This window comes from Hypanus sabinus, chromosome 19 (genome assembly GCF_030144855.1).
Source record: "Hypanus sabinus isolate sHypSab1 chromosome 19, sHypSab1.hap1, whole genome shotgun sequence".
NCBI lineage: Eukaryota > Metazoa > Chordata > Chondrichthyes > Myliobatiformes > Dasyatidae > Hypanus > Hypanus sabinus.
The window spans coordinates 38,977,027-38,999,228 of record NC_082724.1 but is presented as its reverse complement, the minus strand read 5'-3'; the positions used below and the strand labels follow the sequence as shown (position 1 = coordinate 38,999,228).

At 36.2% G+C, this 22,202-nt stretch overlaps 1 protein-coding gene across 1 annotated transcript in view; it reads right to left on the bottom strand.

Annotated features, from left to right (window-relative positions):
• ppp4r2b (protein phosphatase 4, regulatory subunit 2b) overlaps positions 1 to 22,202 on the bottom strand; it is a 60,359-nt gene that overhangs the window by 8,618 nt on the left and 29,539 nt on the right. Inside the window, exons 3-4 of the mRNA XM_059944339.1 lie at positions 19,680 to 19,850; positions 447 to 540 (exon numbers count right to left, since the gene is read on the bottom strand). Coding sequence (XP_059800322.1) covers positions 447 to 540; positions 19,680 to 19,850 — 265 coding nt within the window. The remainder of the gene's footprint in view (positions 1 to 446; positions 541 to 19,679; positions 19,851 to 22,202) is intronic.

The window sequence follows — 22,202 nt, the reverse complement described above, 5'->3', positions numbered from 1 at the left end:
AAAGCAAACCAGCTTCTTGAACCATTATAGCTGTGATGAAGATACTCCAACAATTCTGTTGGAAATGGCAAATTAACAATTGAGATTGGTTACAGCTTGAGAGAGGAACTTTTGGTGGTGCTGTCTCCATAAACTCAAAACCCTAGTCATTGGATATATGAGGCATAACAGAGCAACCAAAGTAACTGGAGTCCTGTTGATGGCACTGGCTGTAGCCACTCTGCACCGATGCTGGAGGGCACTCTGTTCTGGAATGTGTCGAGCTTCAGGAGACCAGGGGTTAAATTACTGACCCAACATGACCTAACCTACCCAGAGCCGTGGAAAATATTGCACTCATCCTCAATCTTTTGACAACTGAGGACTTTGTGGTATAATTAAAAATCAGCTGCCTGTGGATTATGGAGCTAGTATCAAAGTTAGTCAGTTTCTAGATTCTTGGTTACCTTTTCAATTCCTCTGAGAAATTTGTCTGTCCCAGTGTAATTCTTCTTAGGATCAGTAAGCAGCTCACATAGACGCTGGATTGTGAAGGGAATACTGTAAGCATAAACAAGTACGTCATCTATTAACCAGAATATCCATTGAGAATTGTTATTGGATTAAGGGCAAAGCTGGAGATCCGAATGAGACCAACAAAACAGATGTTCATTTCCTTATTAACCTAGACATCAATTTCTTAAGCAAATCTACCTTTCTTACATGCTATTTTGCCAAACTAGGAACCTGAGACCACTATGATGCAAGCTGGCCCTGTGAGTAGAATTAAGGCAGCTCTGTGCAATAAACTGCCTGTTTTGACAGATTATACTGTATAATTATTTTAAAAACCTGTTACTCAATTACTTTAATCAACCCATTATATATTATCAGTGTTTATGGCAGTACACTTCCTCCAGAGAATTAAGGTTATGGCCTTGTACATCAGTTCAGGACCAGAACATGTAAATCATTGGCAATTCAATGCAATACACTGGAGTACTGTCATTAGGGAATGACTTCCAATCACTATTCTCGTGCTTTAAAAAATACATATATACTTACAGAACAATCATTCTCCTCTTACAGAAGGCTGTGTGTTTTAGAACCATTTTCAGAGACAAGAATCTAGCACATTCTTGTGCTACGTTCAGCTGCTCTAAGTACCATCTTTGGTTAAGAAGTCAAAACAAAGCCCTGCTTAAAAGCAGGAATTCTCTTCATGCTGTCCTTCAAAGTGTCAAGTAAAGAGGTTAAGATTGAAGGGTGGGCTTATTATTGCACAGTTGTACTGATGTTTTCCCTCTGCTTTCACAAAGCCTTAAGGAAATAGCTACCAATGTGCCAAGGCCAGGAAAATACTGATTGCTTAGTTTATGCAGCTATTTGAAACCTTATGGTTAAGGGGAAAATACTTGTAAACAACTGGCAGAGGTGCACACTTTCACTTTTACAATAATCTGCTCTTTAAGACACACCCCATTTACCTCACTTATCTCATTCATTCAACTTGAATGACAAAGCTCCAAAGGAATGACAACTGATCAAAACCATTCAAAGTAATGCTTATCATAAAAACTCCACATCCAGAAAAACTATTTAACATTTTAGAAAGTGCAGAAAGGAACTATTTCAAAATCGATGCAGCAGGCAAAAAATAAATTAAAGTGAATTCATTCATGTAATATTTTGCATCTTAAAGCTAGTAAGCAAAAATTCGTTAAAACCATCTCCCTTTTCCGGAAACGAGAAAAGCAACATGAATTTTACACTCAATCTTCTGGATAGAAAGCTGATAATGTGGCAAGAGAATCAGATAGTGTTTCAGATCAGTGTTCTTCCCAAGTACTAGGAAAACTGAGAAACAAGTTTGTATTCTGAGTAAGTGTGGAGTGAGGGCAAAGGAGGAGATATCTAGAGTAAAATGCAGGAGAATTAAAGCAAGAGCTGAAAGGAAGAGTTAGGAGAGAAGTTAAGAAACAATAGTTGGGTCTGTGAAAGATAGAGTTGGATGAGCTGTTGAACCCCAATATAGACTGCATTATGCCCAGTCAAGAGACAGGTGTTTTTGTCGTGAGCTTATATCAAACTTCATTTAAGATTGCACAAGGCTAAGTACAGGCTCAGAGAGGGAAACCAGCAGAAAATCTAAGTGACTGGCAATCAGAAAGTCAAGGGCAATGTTCTGGACTGAACAGGGGTGTTCTGCAGACCAATGTTCAAAATGGACTTGATTTTCCCCAAATGCAGAGGAGACCCTAGGGAGTAGAGATGAAAATGGTACAAGGAAATTGCTATTTCAGCAATGAATGGTATCTGGAAAGTACTGCAATAAATCTTACTGAAATAAAGAATACAGGATACATTTCCAAATTGAAACAAAACAATTAAGTTTAAGCCTCAGCAATTGAAACTAAATTACAAAACCAATCTGACCTTCAGGCAGTTTAACAATTAATTGCTCATATTCCTTAACAGTAAATTGTAGGTAAACAATTTAACAATTGTTTCAGCAATGAGATGTGTGAAAATTAGATAATATTCAATAATGCATGTTCCAAAATACTGGAAACAACCATCAGTGGAAGAATGCAAACAACAATTACAAACACACACATTACACCTTCCTGTAATTTTCAAAGGAATCCAAAAGAAAGTCATACTAGCAACCTGTCACACCTCTCCTACTACATCTTAAACCAGTGTGGCTCAACGTGCTGCTGCTCGGTAAGCCAGCATGCATATGAATATTCAAAACAGCAGCACATAACAGAATAAACAATTGTTACAAATTAGTTAAATGAATAAGTTATACAGAGCAATACACAAAATGCAGGAGAAATTCAGAAGGCCATGCAGTTTCTACAGACCAAGAGCATAGTCAACGTTTCAGGCTGACTATACCCTTTCCCATAGAAAGGTACAGCCGGCCCAAAACGTCGACTATACTCTTTTCCACAGATGCTACCTCAGCTGCTGAGCTCCTCCAGCATTTTGTTTGTGTTGCTTGGATTTCCAGCATCTGCAGATTTTCTTGTTTGGAATTTACAGAGATCCCATTTTCAAAACATCCAATGGCCTTTAACCAATTATTGTGTTATGTCAATGGAGCATTGCTGATATAATGCTCCAGTAATTTGCATGATTAAACAACTGAACATATCAGCTAATGTAGCTGACAAACGTGACACACTTCAAAACAAAGCATTACAGCAGCTTGAACCTTCATGACAAATGCCCAAGAAATAAAAAATTAAACTGTTGCTGTGTCTTCATTATGTCAGCATTTGGAAGACAAAACATTCTAACAAAAGTAACACATGACTGAAGATGTCACTTCAGACAAACCAGACCAGAGCAAAATGGTGCATCTAGCCCTCAGTGCTGGGGGAAAAGCTCCATTCAATTCAGGTTGGCATTTCCATTGTATCCTGGATAATGGACTACCTGAATGGCAGACTTCTTTGTGCAGCTGTGTGTCAGACATGGCTATAAGCAGCACAGGGGCCCCATGGGGGACTGTATTGGCTCCTTTTCTGTTTACCCCATGTACCTCGGGTTCAGGTACAACACTAAGTTATATCATCTGCAAAATTTCTCTGATGACTTAGCAATAGCTGGATGCATAAAGAGAAGGCAAGAGGATGAATACAGGGTCCTGGAGGACTTTGCCAAATGGTGCAAGCTGAATCATTTGCAGTTGAACATCAGTAAGGCACAGGAGATAGTGATGGACTGCACTGCTCCCTGTTACTAATGACAGTGAGGACCAGGATGTGATGGAGATCTACAAAAACCTGGGGTACACGAGGACAAGTTACTTGAATGGAGCACCAACAGAGGCTATGTATACGGGCCAGAGTCACCTCTACTTTGTAAAGAGACTGACGTCCTTTGGAATATACAGGCCTCTCCTTCACATGTTCTACCAGTCTGTTGTCGCCAGTGCAATCTTCTATGCGATGGTGTGCTGGGCATTGAATTGATCAGAAAGGCTGGCTCTGTTATAGCAGTCAAACTGGACATACTCGAGGCTGTGGTAGAACAAAGGATCCTGTAGAAAATCCTGGCAATTCTGGACAACGTTTCTTACCCTCTCCATGCCACCTTGGCTGAACAGAGCAGCATCTTTAGAAAAAGACTAAGACAATTGTGCTGCTCCAAAGATCATTCTCACTCTCAGCCATTAGGGTATAATAAGCCAACCTACAACTAGGGAAGTGATGACCCCTCCTGTTAAGACTGTCATTAATCTCCGTTTAGGGTCTGTTTACCACACCCTACTATCATGGAGACCCTGGGCAATACTACCATCATTTCTTATCTGGACACTGAATGTGCACCCATTACTGTATAATATTATGGTAATTCTTGCACTACCATCTTCTCAGTGTGAACTTGGAAATCTTGTACATCTTATTTTTAAGGTAACTTGTTTTATTTTTTATTCTTTCTTACTTTTCTAACATTTGTAGATCGTGCACTTGTAATGCTACTGTGACACTAATTTCCTTTGGGATCAACAAAGTACCTATCAATCAAAACCAATGAATAATGGATGGATACAATGTTCCATGAGCTTAATCTTTCTCTACTATGATATCACTTAACACCTACCAATTGAAAATTTTGTTGGCAGTGGTTCTACTTTAGACAGTGTAAACCACCTTAGCTTCAGGATGAAATAGACAATGTAAATTGAATTTAAGTTCAAAAACAATACGATGTGAACTGCCTCAGTATTCTGACCATTTACAGAAAAACAAAACATTAGAATAAGAGGCAGTCACAGCCATTACCTTTTGTGATAACTGAAACATTCACAATGTCATAAATTGGGCTAAAAGCAGGACTAAATAGGGCACTAATTGTTAATTGTGCAAAAACAAAAATGGCATATATACCAATGGGTATTTGCCAGCAAATTCAATAATAATGATCATTTGGACATATGATCATAAAGGTGTTAAATCTCTAAATATATTAGTTAACTGCTATCAGCAGTAGCTTTAAACAAATGATTTTACAGTAGCACAATTACCTCTGCAAATAAAACATCTTAAGATGCAATCTTGAATACATCTAATTCTAAGTCAAATAGTCAGATATTTCTATAGAGATTTTTTTTTAAGTGAAAGTATAGCATGAGAGTAAAAGAATACCAGAGAGGTGGGGAAAAATGTATATTTAGATCACCCTGACCAATGTAATTGAGCAGATTACAGGTTACGAACTATATTTCTCATACAGCATCAAGCACCTGCATGGAGTCAGTCAGTCACAATGCCACCACCAGAATGAAAACAGAACAATGCCAAAAGTTTAAAAACAATGCACAGATTAGACAGATTCTTAATTGTGATAAGCAGGGGATATAGGACAAAATTGACCAAAGAAATTTAGTCACAGATCAACCACAAGCTCACTAAATAGCAGAATGGGTTTTAATGGTCAATGTCGTAACGATTTCTTGGACCAATCAGCGCCGTGTAAGGTTGTTCTAAAGGAAATGTGCTTCTGTTGGATCCAAAATGTGTTGAATCACAGATCTATCACTCCTGACATTAAACTCCATCTAGAATCTAAGGTTAGCCAATTTGCAGAGTATATAATGTTATACATTTTTAAACTCAGTATATCAGAAACATTTAATATTCTTCAATTAGCTTAATACATTTGAAAGGAAATCAGGCTTCCCCTCAATCTTGTTTCTTCACTAACATCCAGACATCTTGGGGAGGGGCTTCAAAGTCACTTGCACTCTTCATTATATCTCAAATGATAGCCACCTTTTCCACCAACAATCTCCCCTTCTCTCCCCCCCCCCGCCCCCACACTTCACCTGGGTATGTGGTTAGTTCAATCAGCTCTCTCTGTACAACAGTCAGGGCAAACAAGTACCATATCCACTCCATAAACAATAGCTTCTACATCAACTGTGTTCTAAGTGCACCATCATTACTATTTTAACTTTGTGTTTGTGCATAACTGAACTCATCCAGTATTATAAGTATTCCTGAACCAGAGAGCCAATTCCCCATTGGTAAATACACAAAATGAAGGCTGTTAAAATAAGGTCCTTTCAGTTGAAATTTCTTTCTTTTTAAATCTTTTTTATTAGTTTTAAACAAACATAAATGAAACATGAATACAAAATGTTTGAGAGTACATAATTAATAGTTTAAATAGACATTCAGATATGTAATAATAAAAATATATAACCTCTCAAACCCAGAACAATAATGAACAAAGAAGTAAAAAGAAAAAAAAAGGAAAAAAACCCCCAAAAAAAGAGAAAAAAAAACACTAACCAACATGGGTCATTGAATAATATTAAGTATATATACAGTAGTGCCAATAACTCCGAACCTCCATCCAATCGATTAAGGATAATATAAGAAAGGTTTAGGAAAAGACAATTCAACTCATGTGAAAATGTTGAATAAAAGGTCTCCAAGTTACTTCAAATTTAACTGAAGGTTCAAAAACCACACTTCTAATCTTTTCTAAACTCAAACAAGAAATAGTTTGAGAAAACCACTGAAATACAGTTGGAGGATTAATTTCTTTCCAATTCAATAATATAGATCTTCTAGCCATTAATGTAACAAATGCAATCATTCGTTGTGATGAAGCAGATAAACGATTATTATCCATCATTGGTAAACCAAAAATTGCAGTAAGAGGATGTGGTTGAAAATTAATTTTTAAGACTTTTGAAATACTGAAGATATCTTTCCAATAATTTTGTAAACAAGGACAAGACCAGAACATATGAAGCAACATCAGAATGACATCTATCACAGGTCGAGTTAAGATGAGAGTAAAATTGAGCCAGTTTATCCTTAGACATATGAGCTCTACGTACAACCTTAAATTGTATTAGGGCATGTTTAGCACAGATAGAGGAAGAATTTACCAATAATAAAATTTTTTCCCATTGCTCAGTAGATATAAGACAATGCAACTCTTCTTGCCATTCCTCCTTAATTTTTTCTGATACATCTAACTGTAAATTCATGATCATCTTATAAATGATGGCTACTAAACCCTTTTGATAAGGATTAAGAGCTAAAATTCTATCTGTAATGTCCAATGGACATTCTTTTGAAAAAGACTAACTCATTATACAAAAAATTTCTAACTTGCAAATATCTAAAAAAAAATGGGTTTTAGGTAAATTATATTTATTAGATAGCTGTTCAAAGGACATAATGTTATCATCCAGAAACAGATCACGAAAACATGTTATACCTTTTGTTTTCCATAAAAGAAAAGCTTGATCCTTAGATGAAGGCCGAAAAAAAATAATTAGATATTATAGGACATGATAAAATAAATTTATTCAAACCAAAAAATTTACAAAATTGAAATCAAATTCGTAATGTATATCTGACTATAGGATTTGTTATCTGTTTATTCAATTTGAATAAAGTAAAAGGAAGTGAAGATCCTAAGATTGAAATCAATGAAAAATCTTGCACAGATTTACATTCCAAATTTACCCATTGTGGGCAAGTAGCTATAGTCCATTCTTGTGTCCAGAATATTAAATACCGTATATTGACTGCCCAATAGTAAAATCTTAAGTTTGGTAAAGCCAAGCTGCCCTCCTTCTTAGGCTTCTGTAAATATTTTTTACCCTAACCAGGGTTTTTGTTCTGCCACAAATAAGAAGATATTTTAGAGTCAATAGTATCAAAAAAAGCTTTAGGAATAAAAATTGGTAATGCTTGAAATAAATATAAGAATTTAGGTAGTATCATCATCTTAATAGCATTAACTCTACCAACCAATGACAAAGATAGTGGAGACCACCTAATAGCAAGTTGCTTAATTTGATCAATTAAAGGTAAAAAGTTAACCTTAAATAGATCTTTATGTTTTTTAGTAATTTTAATACCTAGGTAAGTAAAATAATCTGTAACAATTTTATATGGTAAATCTTTATAAATTGGAACTTGCATATTTAATGGAAATAGTTCACTCTTGTTAAAATTCAATTTATAACCAGAAAAATTACTAAATTGAGCAAGCAAAGACGAAATAGCAGGGATAGATTTTTCAAGGTCAGATATATATAATAACAAATCATCAGCGTACAATGATACTTTATACATCCTCTCCCCACGGGTAATACCCAAAATATTAGGTGATTCCCGAATAGCTATAGCCAACGGTTCTAAAGCAATGTCAAATAGTAAAGGACTTAAAGGGCAACCTTGCCTCGTTCCACGAAATAACTGAAAAAAAGGGGATCTTTGATTATTGGTAAAAACCGAAGTTAAAGGTTTATGGTATATTAATTTAATCCATGATATAAATTTTAAACTAAAATTAAATTGTTGCATTGTAGTAAATAAATATGGCCATTCAACTCTGTCAAATGCTTTTTCAGCATCTAAAGATATAACACATTCTGGTATTTTAGATGAAGAAGTATAAATAATATTAATTAATTTTCTAATGTTAAAAGATGAATAGCGATTTTTAATAAATCCAGTCTGATCTTCAGAAATAATTTGAGGTAATATATTTTCTAATAGCCAAAATTTTACTGAAAATCTTAAAATCCGTATTTAATAAGGATACAGGTCGATAGGATGCACATTCAGTAGGGTCTTTATCTTTTTTAAGAATTAAAGAAATAGAAGCTTCATAAAAAGATTGTGGTAGTTTACCTACAATTAATACATCTTCAAAAATTTTACAAAGCCAAGGAGAAAGTATAGAAGAAAAAGATTTCAAAAATTCTACAGGAAAACCATCTGGACCAGAAGCTTTACCAGAATTCATTACAGAAATAGCCTTTTCTATTTCAGATTCTGTAATAGGTGTATCTAAAATTACATTATCCTCAACGGTTATTTTTGGAATATTCAATTTCCTTAAAAATTCATTTATTGTAGAAGAGTCCTTAGTGAATTCTGATTGATATAAGGAGTTATAAAAATCTTGAAAGGTTCTATTTATCTCTTTGTGATCGATCGTCAGAGTACCATCTTGTTTACGAATTCTAGTAATCTGTCGTTTATCCAAAACAATTTTCAATTGGTTAGCCAATAATTTACCAGACTTATCTCCATGCATATAGAATTGAGTTTTTGATTTAATTAACTGACTTTCAATCGAAAAGGATAATAATAAACTATGTTCCATTTGAAGTTTCAGTCTTTCTTTATAAAGTTCTTTACTTGGAGTCATTGAATAAACTTTATCAATTGCTTTGATTTTATCAACTAATGTTAATATTTTAGAATTAGTTCGTTTCCTAACTCCAGCAGAGTATGATATAATCTGTCCACGAATATATGCTTTAAAAGTATCCCACAAAATTCCACTAGAGATCTCTACTGTAGAATTTGTTGCGAAAAACAAATCAATTTGTTGTTTAATAAAGTTAACAAAATCTAAATCCTGCAATAAAATTGGATTAAACCTCCAAAATTTAGTATTGACATATGAATCCGTTATTTTAATAGATAACTGAGGTGCATGGTCAGATATGGTAATACAGTCATATTTACAATCAGTAACATCTGTGAGTAAATGGTGATCAATGAAAAAGTAATCAATTCTTGAGTAATTATGATAAACATGGGAAAAGTATGAAAACTCTTTGTCATTAGGGTGAAGAAAACGCCAAATTTCACAAATAGCTGAATCAATCATAAAAGAGTTAATAAGAGAAGCCGATTTATTCTGAAGAGTTTGGGTAGGCTTGGATCTATCCATCACAGGGTTTAAACAACAGTTAAAATCCCCACCCATTATCAGTCTATATTGATTCAGATTAGGAAAAGATGTAAATAAGCATTTAAAAAATTCAGGACAATCAGTATTTGGAGCATAAACGTTAACTAGAACAACTTTTTGATTGAAAAGTAGACCAGTAATAAGCAAAAATCTACCTTGTGGATCTGAAATTGTTTCATGATGTATAAAAGAAGTTGATGAGTCTATAAAAATAGAAACACCTCTTACTTTGGCTTGCGAATTTGCGTGATACTGTTGACCCTTCCAAAACCTAAAAAAAAGTTGACTATCCACCTTCCTTACATGAGTCTCCTGCACAAAAATAACATTAGCATTCATTCTATGGAATACTTTGAATATTTTTTTCCATTTGATCGGATGATTTAAAACATTAGTATTCCAAGAAACAAAATTAATAATCCTATCCATATTGACAATATTTATTACAGTTAACACATAAGTTTAAAAAAAAAGTGAACTCATGAACCCGGAAGAAGGAAGTGAGTTCAAGGAGAAACCGGAAGTCACGGCACTGCAACCATTTTTGTAGTTTCATATAGGCCCATGAAATAAAACTATGCAAAAAGCAAGCAAAAAGAAAAAAAAAAGAAAAAGAAAAATCCCCCTCCCTCCACCCTCGAAACCCCAGGAAAAAAGCCAAAAAGAGGCAAGCAGGCAATCTAATACTAAAATTACCCCCGTGTCTCAGGACAGCAACTCAGACAAAAAAAATTGAAAAAAATACAAACAGCCCATATTATAAAAGGATTAATATAACAAAAGTTAAAATATAAAAATAGTATTTTTATATATATATATATATATATGTTAAAAAAAATTGATAAAACCCATAAATAAATACTACTAAAATAGTATTTTAAATGAGAATTTAAAACTTTCAAACTCATCAAAACGAATATGACGTTCCAGGCACTAAAGTCTGTCGGGAAGAAGAAACGCCATTTTATTATTATTTTTTTTTAAATCTTAATATTTAAATGTTAAAAATATTAAAAAAAAAGCTTATACAACCCTAATCAGTTATTTTCAAGGTTAACAGATTAGTAAAATATAAAAAAATAATAAAATCAGACAGACCAAAAAAGAGAACTTTTACAATATATAAAAAATACATGTCAGCCATACCTAAAAAAAACCATCATTCTGTAAGAGATCGATATTTATAGACTAATTATTACATTAGTCAATGCAATAGAGTGTCATTGTTCCAAAAAACTTTGAGCGTCCGCTGGAGATTTAAACAACCGAACAGTTCCGTCTTCAGAAGTAACTCTCAGATGTACTGGAAATAACAACGCTTGCTTGTAGCCTTCCTGGTGAAATTTAGACATAACCGGTCTAAAAGCCATTCTTGCCCTTAAAACTTCAGGACTATAATCTTCCAAAATACGAAATTTGAATTCTTGAAAGTTAATCATACCCTTTTTCCGAGCGGCTCGAATCAGTCGCTCTTTGATATGAGGGTAATGGATCCGGAGAATTACATGCCGAGGTTTGTCTGAATCAGAATGATAGCGAGAGATATGGTGAGCACGATCAATTATTGGAGGAGAGTCCAGAACTTCTGAACCAAAGACATCCATTAGAAGTTTAGAAAAGACAACGGTAAGATCACCGCTCTCAAACTTTTCCGGAATCCCAATTAGCCGAAGATTTTGCCTTCGAGAGCGATTTTCAAGATCAATAATTTTAGATTTATAACGATCCATCTGTTGAGAAGTCGAAGCTTGCTCTTGTTTCAAAGTTTCGATAATATGTTCTTTCTTCCGAGCGGCTTCTTCAAGTACCAAAATACTTGCTTGTTGTTTTTGTAGTTCCAGTGAAAACGTTTTAAGTTCTCCTTCGAATGATTTTAAACGCTCATCAAACGCAAAAAGCTGTTCGGTAATTTTTCTCTCCAGACCCGCAAATTTATCTTCTATAAGCTTTACAATAGTTTCTAAAGTTATCGGTTCTTTCGTCTGTTTCGATTCTTTTGCTTTAGACATTTCAGCGAGTTGAAAATAGATCGAATAGTTAAAAAGAAAAATTCTATATATTTAAACCCCTTTAGAATAAGTAAAAAAAGATCATTTAAGAGGGTTAAAAAGACGTAAAAGGTTTGGAGCAAAGCCAAAAGCGATTTACTCCATAAGCGCCATCTTGAGACCTCTCAGTTGAAATTTAAGGCGAGCTTTTTTTCTTAGAGTTTATCCAACAGACATGGAGAAATAATTCCTTTTTGAGAATGTGGTTTGACTATAAACTACAGGGTGTATCTCATAAAAAAGACAGGTGTGTACAAGGGGAAGCTAGATGGTCACTTGGAGAAATGATGGAGGAACTTTGCAGAAATTGGATGAAGAATGGTTAGGGATCCAGAGTATAAACCCCGCTGTGAACCTGTTTACCTAAATGGCCTGTTTTAGCACAAAGAATTAAAGGAGCCTGGCCATCAGGACCTCATTTTATTTTAGAACACTGACTCATGAAGAAGCTTTGAGGTTAAAGCCAAATGCAATGAAATGAAATAGATGCCAATTAACTTGATGTTATCCAGAACCCATCACACAATATTATTTCAGAAGCAAAGAATTTAAAACAGTAGTACACTATTAAGCTCTCTTGCCTCAGCATTCTTGCACTATATCCACCTACTCAACAGCTTATGCTAGCATGCACAAAGATGAGACTGTTTTAAATACAAGGAACTGGTGAACACTTCTTTCAGTGCCTCAGCTCAGTGGCCCTCGCTGGATTCCTGCACAGTGGTTTCTCCAAAGTGATTAACAAACAAAAAAAAGCAGTAACCTACCATCACTAAACAGCTTCACACACAAAATGCTGGTAGAACACAGCAGGCCAGGGAGCATCGATAGGGAGAAACACTGTCGACGTTTCGGGCCGAGACCCTTCGTCAGGACTAACTGACGAAGGGTCTTGGCCCGAAACGTCGACAGCACTTCTCCCTATCGATGCTGCCTGGCCTGCTGTGTTCCACCAGCAGTTTGTGTGTGCTGTTGTTTGAATTTCCAGCATCTGCAGATTTCCTCGTGTTTGATCACTAAACAGCTTACTTGCTTGTACTCTTCAAATATTACAGTTAATGGAATAATTGATTATCTTTGTTATTTACAAAATCCAAAGAATTTTAAAACGTTGGTTTGGGTCTTTGAAGTCTTACCATTAACTGAGAGGTCAGTGGACCCCAGGTTGGGAACCCCTGATTTAAAGGAAGCTAAAACAGAATCCCATTTCAGTCTCGTTGGAAAGAACAGAGAGCATAGAGAGCTCTCTAGTGGCAGGATATAGATACAGAAGCACAGTAACCTTTGTGGATGTCTGTACACAATGAAAAAATCATTAGAACTCTTATAACATAGCTTCATCAACATTATACTGAAGGACAGAATCTGATCCCCTCCCTCTCCCCCTCCCGCCAAGGAGGATGGGAAGTAGCAAGAGAAGTCAGAATAAAATAAAATAGCAACAGTAGTTAATTACATTAGCTTCCAACAATCCATATACACCAAGAAGTAGTCGCTAGTATCATACTGCTTTGGTAAAAGTGCTTCTTACTGTATTTTTTTAGTCAGAGTTGAATCCATGGAATTCATTGCCACAGATGGCTGTGGAGGCCAGGTTACTGTGTACATTTTTAGCAGAGGTTGACAGGCTATTGATTAGCAATGTTATCAAAAGTTACAGGGAGAAGGCAGGAAAATGGAGTAAGGGAATAATAAATCTACCATGAATGAATGGCGCAACAGACTTGAGGGCCGAATGACCTCATTCTGCATCTACTGTCTTATGCACAATCAGTGGCATGGTTACAGAAGTGTGATCAGTGATGGGAATTGTCACTCATCACCTGATGAAAGGAGACCTCACATCCAAGTACATATAGAGGTTGTAACAAACAATCTGACCTTTAATTTAAATTGCCTATACATGTCAACTGCAGTTTCATTTATGGACAGAGGAGGGCGCTCTCATCTTCCACTGCAAAAATACACTTGTAAATTCACGTTTTGACTCCTGCATCTGAGAAAACATTTCTAATAGGGAATCAGCCCAGTTTCTTCCCAGGTACAACTGCCACTTTACTGAAATAGCACTCTGCCATATAACCCACTTGGTGGTGGCAAAAGCACAATTAATTAAGTGGCCAGTTACTTTTCATTGGGGATAGACTCAAGTTTTAGAATAAAGTTCCACAGAGTATGAATCTCAGAATTGTGGCTAAGTGGGGAAAGTGGTATTGTTACCTGCAATTTGAGGCTGTGATGCTGTTTCACTATTTCAGGATCACAGATATTAGTGAAAAGCTATAAAACTTTCAAGGGATGGTGGGGGGGGGGGGGGGGGGAAAGGAGGAAGAGATTTCAAACCATTAGGTATTAGTGAAAGCAATGACCCAAAGACACACCATACTTTGCAAGGACAAAATATCAAGCAGAATTCCAAATTACTGATGCTGGTACTGGTGAATATAAAAAAGATGGTGAGGAAGGGAACATTAGTATTGAAAGTACAAACTAAAAGGGAAATTAGGAAACTGAAGAGGTCTGAAAAATATTGACAATTAAGACTAAGAAATCTGAAAGCATTCGATAAGTGCATGAAATCATGGCAAGTCCCATTAAGGACCAAAATGTTAACCTGTACAGAGACAGGTTCTTAAAGAGAGAAGATGCTGCTATCACAGTAGGGAATTAGAGAATCAGTCAATATGGAAATATTAAAGGATTTTGTATTTTAATAAGTAAATAAATTACAAGCCTGATTTGAAATATATCCCATGCTTCCAAAAGTAGGTGAAGAAACTGCTTTAGCTGTATAATTTGCCATTCCCTCCTGTCCCTAGGAATGGTGCCATTAGAATTGTACCGCTGATTTACAAAAACAGTAGGGGTAAGGAGTACTTACCAGTCAGCTTAACAGCAAAAGAGGGCAAAGGGCTAGAATTAATTTTGAGATAATATTTAAATTTCGGAGCATTGGGGACTCCCAGGTGCTTGTTTATGATATCATCAGCAATGAATGCCAATAGTAGATAACTAGACTCATGCCACAGTATCAAAAAATCTTGATGCCATTTTACTTTGGGGGGGGGGGGTATGACAAAGTTTATTGTTGTTAGACATACAAAAGGTATAAATGCCATGAAAATTTGCTTGTGTTTTTTTACAGAAATAGCATGAAACACTGGTTACTCTTAACTATTAAAGTTCTGTCAATACTAATCATCGAGTTTTACCTTAGATTTCTGATGCCATGTTTAGTTAACTGCTGCACTGCAGTCACTGTGATGGTGGTTTTCTCAGGAGGAAATTCTGCTGAATACAATGGCTTATGGATAACCCTAGCTTTAGCATTCTTGTCAACACTGAGAACAGGGATGTTCTTGACACTTACTCCTTCCATTAGCTGTTCAACTATCATAATCTAATATATAGCATGGAAGCAGTCATTTAAACCCAGCTTGCTCATGATGACCATTTACACTAATCACACATGAACCCATTTTATTCTCCCCATAATCCACCCACCCTCACTAGCTTTTCCCGCCAACCTACCAACTCATTTTTGGGATGTGGGAAGAAACGAGAACGGAGGAAATCCAGCCACAGAGAACATGTAAACTCAACAGACAGAACCTGTCGGGAGTTGAACCTGGAGTGAGGCAGCAGTTCTGCCAGCTTGTGCTGTTAAGTATGAAATCAAAACAAGATGTGGCACGATTTCAGAACTTTGATGTGATCCACTAATTGAAGGCTTGCTCAGCTTTGTTTTGAATTCAGCACGTTTTTTATCCTGTGTTGCAGGTACACTAGGTTGTCACTGCATTTTTAGGCAAGCTGGGGCTGTGGCTGGCATACCTTAATTGACTCCTTATTAAACCAGAATTGATTTCCTGATTTGATTGTATTGATCAAATGTATCCTGAACCCCAAGGGTACCTACTGCTGTAATACATAATTCTGCTGCCACTGCATCACAAGAATACCCAATTTTCAGTTGCCAGATTTGTTCCATGTGTTATGGTTTTAGTGCTATTCAGCACAGCCTCAGTATGGAGGAAAGAAACGATTGCAGAGGAGAGAAGACAAGACATTTGAGGATTTTGCAAATACAGTAATATTTCAAACTTCTTAAACAAATCTCATGTTAAAAAACAATGTGAATTACACACTGCTTTGTGAGTATGCGTTTATAAAGTACCTTTAGTCATACTAACTTGACCTCATAGATTAAATATAATTTGCTCATTAATCCTTCTTACAAATTTAAGGGTTTCCAAATCCTGCTTTCATGCTCAACATCTTTCTTTCACACTCAAAAGTTTTTAAAGTTTTCTTTGGGAGGGGGGTACTTCTGGTATACTGACTGGTAGTTCTTCGATGTGATCTGTCTGCTTGATGATTGAGGCCCAACACAGAATGGTGTTGGAAATAGAGAGTCTGGACAACTTTCTTCAATCTAAGAAGTGAGCAGGACCATTTGGTCACTGACCACAAAAACAAGGCAAGTAATTTAAATTTATTAATCAGATTAGGCAACAAAAACCAGAAAAAAAAACTAGCTGACAAAGGTGGGTTCATTTTAAGTTGCAATGACAGAATCAGAAAGAGGGAGAAAAGACAGAGCAAAGTGATGATGGTGCTAAACAACGACTTCTTTGCTTGCATCTTCAGAAGTAGCTCTACTTCTATCTTTGATATCTCATTTTCTTTTTCAAAACCCTGACCCAGAGTTACGCTCTGACATCAGTTCTTTGCGGGAATGGGACCTGCTCTCACAGCCTCACGATAAGCTGCTTTTAATTATCCTAAGGATGTGGCCTGGAAATCTAGTCCGCCTTCAGAGTGCCAGATTTTCGTAGCTCTGGAGACAGGCTGATTCAAGATCAGTGCCTCTGACTGAGGCATTACGGGAGAACACAGAACATCAAGAGCAGCAGGTTAGCTGCCGTGGGCTATGCTTCCAGAGACCTGAATCTTTCTGGGTGCAGAGCTTGGGAAAAGCGACACAACAGACTTTTAACATCATAAACCAATGAGTTGTTTGTTACACCTCCCCTCTCACTGTGAAAAAAGTACAGAGTGGTGCCGTTGCCTTGCTGTTGCTTGTGCATGGGAGGGGAGAGCTGGGGGGGGGAGGGAGAGAAGATTTGGGGTTCTAATGTTCAACTGTCATTATTCATTCTTTGGGGTATTGTTTTCGTGGATGTTTGCAAAGATAAAGAATTTCAAGATGTATATTGTAGACATTTCTGACATTAAATGCATCTATTGAAAAAATGTAATTATCACAATCACACCTAAGAGATGAAAGAGAAGGAATAAACATGCCAAGCCACAATCAAGAAAATGGATAAAAATGGCAAAGTGGATTGACAAAATACTAACACATACAGTGACAAAGCTTGCATAATTGTTGCCTGAGATCCTACAACCAGGTTCAAGACTGACTGTCAGTGCTGTGTGGTACTTGTAGGTTCTCTTTGCAACAAGATGCATTAAGTTGACAGACCACTGCAAATTGTTCCCAGTTTGTAGATGAGTGGCAGAATTTGGAGGGAGTTCATGTCAATGTAGTGGAATAAATAAGGTGAGGATACTTTTGTTAAGAAAAAGTGTGATAGTCAGCACAGACTCAGTGGACGGAGACCCTGTTTCCATGTGACTACTCTGTCATAAAGTTATACTTGTTCTATCATCCTAATTAGAAACTCATCACTAATTGTACCAATGTTTGGTACCAAATTTTGTGAACTATTAAATATTTTATCAAATAACAGAATAGCAACATTTTTTTTGATTAATAGGATTAACTGTGACTTGCAAGTGCATTCTTAATGTACTCAAAGGATACAAAATTGTTCATTACAAGATAAATAGAGTTGTAATATTTCACAATGGTCTAATCAGAAAATGAAAAGAAAATGATTACAAAAATTGTTCAAAGTTTATAAGGATAGGTTTATAGTTACAGCGATATATTTGATTACTTAATCAAAAGTGAAAACAAGTTGATAAACATACAACTAATGATCTCAAGAGCATCAAGGAGCAGTCACAAATGTGAAGTGCCAAGCCACAAAGTCAAATACAGACAAAAAGAAGCACACCACCTCCAGTACTCTGAGAATTTAGCCTCATATGAATGAGCTTTTTTGTGTGACTACATACAAATCTTTCATAAAGTTCACAGTAAATAAGAGGATTAGGGTTTATTACATATCAGCTATCCCTTTCTAGCAACACATATGCAGCTAAATACTTTTCTGAAAGATTCCAAGCAACTACATATACAGTACACATGACTTAAATTTAGTTAAATACTTCAGTTAAGCGACAGAACAGCAAAGTGCACTCTTCATTCTGTTTGAAGCACTGAGTGGAATTCCAGAGGTACAAACAGACACACTCCAAGCCCACTCAGCAATACAACAGCTAATGAACTTTACCTTAGGTCAACAGGAGGTCAGGCGAGGAAGGGAAGGTAGTACATTTGAGAAATGCAAGATTATACTTTAATTTTGGAGGTTCCAGATGGTAGCCACAAAAATCTGGCAGACACTTCAGGTGTAATTAGTCAGAACTAATAAATCCTTCAGGACCTGTTGCCATAATTAGGCATTCAGAAATGTTATGCACACTAGTAGCATATCCCTCCAGCAAGGTTCAAGACATCTGTCCTGGGGTCCAGGTAAACATTGTCATGTTACATACCCAGGTTAAAGTGCAAACTTCCTCCCAGTGTAAATTTAACCAAGCTATCATTGGTCAAAGGAAATGCATGTGGCAAGCTCATTAAAAAGATGTACATTTTTACTTGATGAGAATTAACTTAGAATTATTCGGTATTTACTGCAAAGCAAAGAAAATTCATCCCAACCAGTCAGTGTCTTTTCAAACTTCCAAACATGTCCTCTGTCATTATAATTATCTATGCACTTCTCTGAAATGTGTTTATCTAGCTTCCCCTTAAATGTTGTTCCTTTCCACGCCTTTTGGCACATCGGGCGGCAACCTGGCAAATGAGGTCCTGAAGATTCAGCTCATTTTTGTGGTTGCTTCACTGCACTATTAATCTGCAACTTCCATTACCAAGTTGGTACAACAGCATCAGGTGAATGGAAATACAAGTTCCTTTCCGAATATCAATGTTCCTTTATTTTGCCCAAATCCTTAAACTCCCCACATATCACAGAAATAGTTTTACAGAGGATTCAAGATGAAAATTTAGCTCTCCAAACCGTCCCCAGGCAATTAATGCTGCTCTTTTTAGCAATGTACACACCCTAAAAAATGAATAAATGAAATAAAGGTTGAGGGAGTACATAGCTGCAGAGCTCTGAAAGCAGTGGAACAGACAGTTGTGGTTGAGGCAGCATATGCAATATGTGCTTTCATCTGCTGAGGCAGATACCACAAGGCAGCACACCATACATGGCAATCTTCTTTTCACTATTTACAATATGTGAACAGCTCTGCTCACCTCACTACATAAAGAATCTGATAGCACCAGAGGGAAAGGACAGCATAAAGATACTGACAGGGCAAGAGAGACTGATTCAGCTTTAGCTGTTTTCTTTGGACCAAAGTAGACCTGAGGTTTAACATGTGCAAAATCATTAGCCTAGATAGGGAATCCCATTTTCCTTGGTCGAGAGATTACTTTAACTCAGACACAGATTTAAGTAAATAAACTCACCCAAAGTATGTTAGATGTCCAGAAATCACTGATCTAATGATTAATAAATGACACAATTTTGTAATGTAGCATTAAGAAACTCAATGGAGAATCTTGGTTAAAAATGGCATATTAAGGAATTAGAAAGAACTACTGAAAATATTGAAAGAATTTATATGTTTGCACAACCAATTGCACTGTATAAGGAATAAACATCTTTTAAAAAACAGAAAACAACTTACCCTGTGAAACCATTAACAATTCTAAGAATCCGTTCCTTCATTTCATCATACGGGACGTATTCCACGTTCGGATTAGGTGGAGCTCTAGGTTCAGGAGCTGAAGCTCTGAAGTCATCCATGACTTTTTCCAATTTGAATACAAAGTAGCATTTAAACTGTGACCAAGGAATCCTGAAATTATAACCCAAAAAAATCCTGAAATTATAACCCAAGATTAATAATACATCTCAAATGATACTAATCTAAATGTGAAATTAAAATACAGAACATCCCACACAAATTCTTAGATCCAATCTTCAATTTGCACTATCTCCAAACCAAATTGCAAATTTAGTTTAGAATTTTCAGTTATCACATTTAAAATCAAACTAGATAGAAGGAGGAGGTATGGGAGCCAGAAGACAGACACACACAAATGCCACTTTTTAGGAACAGCTCATCCCCTCTGAACATTGAGCGGTCCATGAACTATTGCTTTTATGTACAGGGTTTCCCCTGCTATCCAAAGGTACAGCATTCCTAGGAAACTTTTCGTAAGCCGAAATGTTGTAAAGCAAAGAAGCAATTACCATTAATTTCTATGGGAAAAATTTTTGAGCATTCCCAGACTCAAAAAATAACTAACCAAATTATACCAAATAACACAAAAAAACCAAAAATAACATGAACATATAGTAAAAAAGGAATGATATGATAAATATATAGCCTATATAAAGTAGGAATATTGTATGTACGGTGTAGTTTCACTTAACAGATGGGGAAGACAGCGAGCCAAAATCGATTTGGAGGGGAAAAAAAAAATCGGTACATACACACATGCGCACACAACTGCCCGCACAAGGCTTCATGGTCATGGTAGTCTTTCTCCAGGTAAACACATGTATAAAGCGGGCATCTTTTTTTCGTAAAAGTGAAAATCCTCTTTGGTTAGCGAAAACAGGTGCTAATGCAGGTCTTTCGTAACAGCGAGCTCTCGTAAAGCAAACACTCAAAAAATGGGAGACACCTGTATTGTTTTTATTGTAACAGCTTTTTTAATGTCCAGCACTGTGCTGTTGCTGCAAAACATCACATTTTCATGACTTACATCAATGATAATAAACCTGATTCTGACTCATCCAACTGTGTGCTTTCCCAGTGACATCTTACTCTACAATTTTAAGATTGGCCTTTGAAAAAAACTAGACTTTTTTTTCATAATATTGTATGCATTATCTTACTATTTTACACATCCCAATATTTTTTAACTTGTCTGTCATTCATTACATTCCACCTTCACTTATTCCAGCCATTTTACCCTCAACACAAATATATACAAGGTTCAGTTCTTCAAAACTGTTTCGGTAATAAGGAATTTCCTAACCATACCAAAGACCTCTGCCACAAGCTAAAGGCGAAAGCTGGAAGAGGTTCTGTCACAACATGGTCTAAAAAAGGTGGCGTTGGCAAACCATGGCAACACTATTTATTATTACTATTTATTAATTATCATTTTTCTGGACTACGATCCCTGCAATCCACAGCATGTAATTTCCTTTTGGGACTTGTACATTTGAACTGTTTGCACAACCAAGCATTTTTGCAGTATCCTGAAGGATTTGGCAAACTGCACTCTCAAGAATGCACAATGGCTGCTGCTGGAGAGAACTTGGGGCCAAAAAGCAGAAAAACCAACTGATCTTCGGCCAATTTAAGTGCCAAGTCAGATTTAAACGAACAAGGCATCAAAGCCAAGGGTGAAGGACAAACCAAAGCTCAACTCACTATTCCATGAGGTTTACGCGCCTCAATACCTTTTTAAAAAATGGGTTCTATGGAGTTTGTTTTGTGGTTACCTGCAATAAGAGGAATCTCAAGGTTATATATAGTATAGATACTTTAATAAATGTACTTTGAACTATGACTTTGATGCTAACATACAGTATATTACTTCTGATGGTAACACATTCAGTGGTCACTTTATTTGGTAAATCTGCTCATTAATACAAATATCCAATCAGCTAATCATGCTGGAGCATCTCAATGCATAAAAGCATGCAGACATGTTCAAGAGATTTAATTGTTAAAATCAAATATCAGAATAGGGAAGAAATGATTTAAGTAACTTTCACTGTGGAACGATCATTGGAGTCAGATGGAGTGGCTTAAGAATCTCTGAATCTGCTGATCTCCTGGGATTTTCACGTACAACAGCCTCTAAAATTTACAGAAAATGGTGTGAGAAACAAAACACACCCAGTGTGCAGCAGTCTGTGGGTGAAAATGCCTTGTTAATAAGAGAGGTCAGAGGAGAATAGCTAGACTGGTTCAAGCTGACAGGAAGGTGAGAGTAACTCAAATAAACCCGTATTACAACAGTGGGCAGAAGAGCATCTCTGAACCTTAAAATGGATGGGCTAGAGCAGCAGATGACAAACATACAGAAATACTCAGAGAGTACCTCCTGTACCTAATAAAGTGGCAAAATGGCCACTGAGTGACTTGTGATGCCAACAGAAGAAATCAAAGCTTACTCAAATCTTA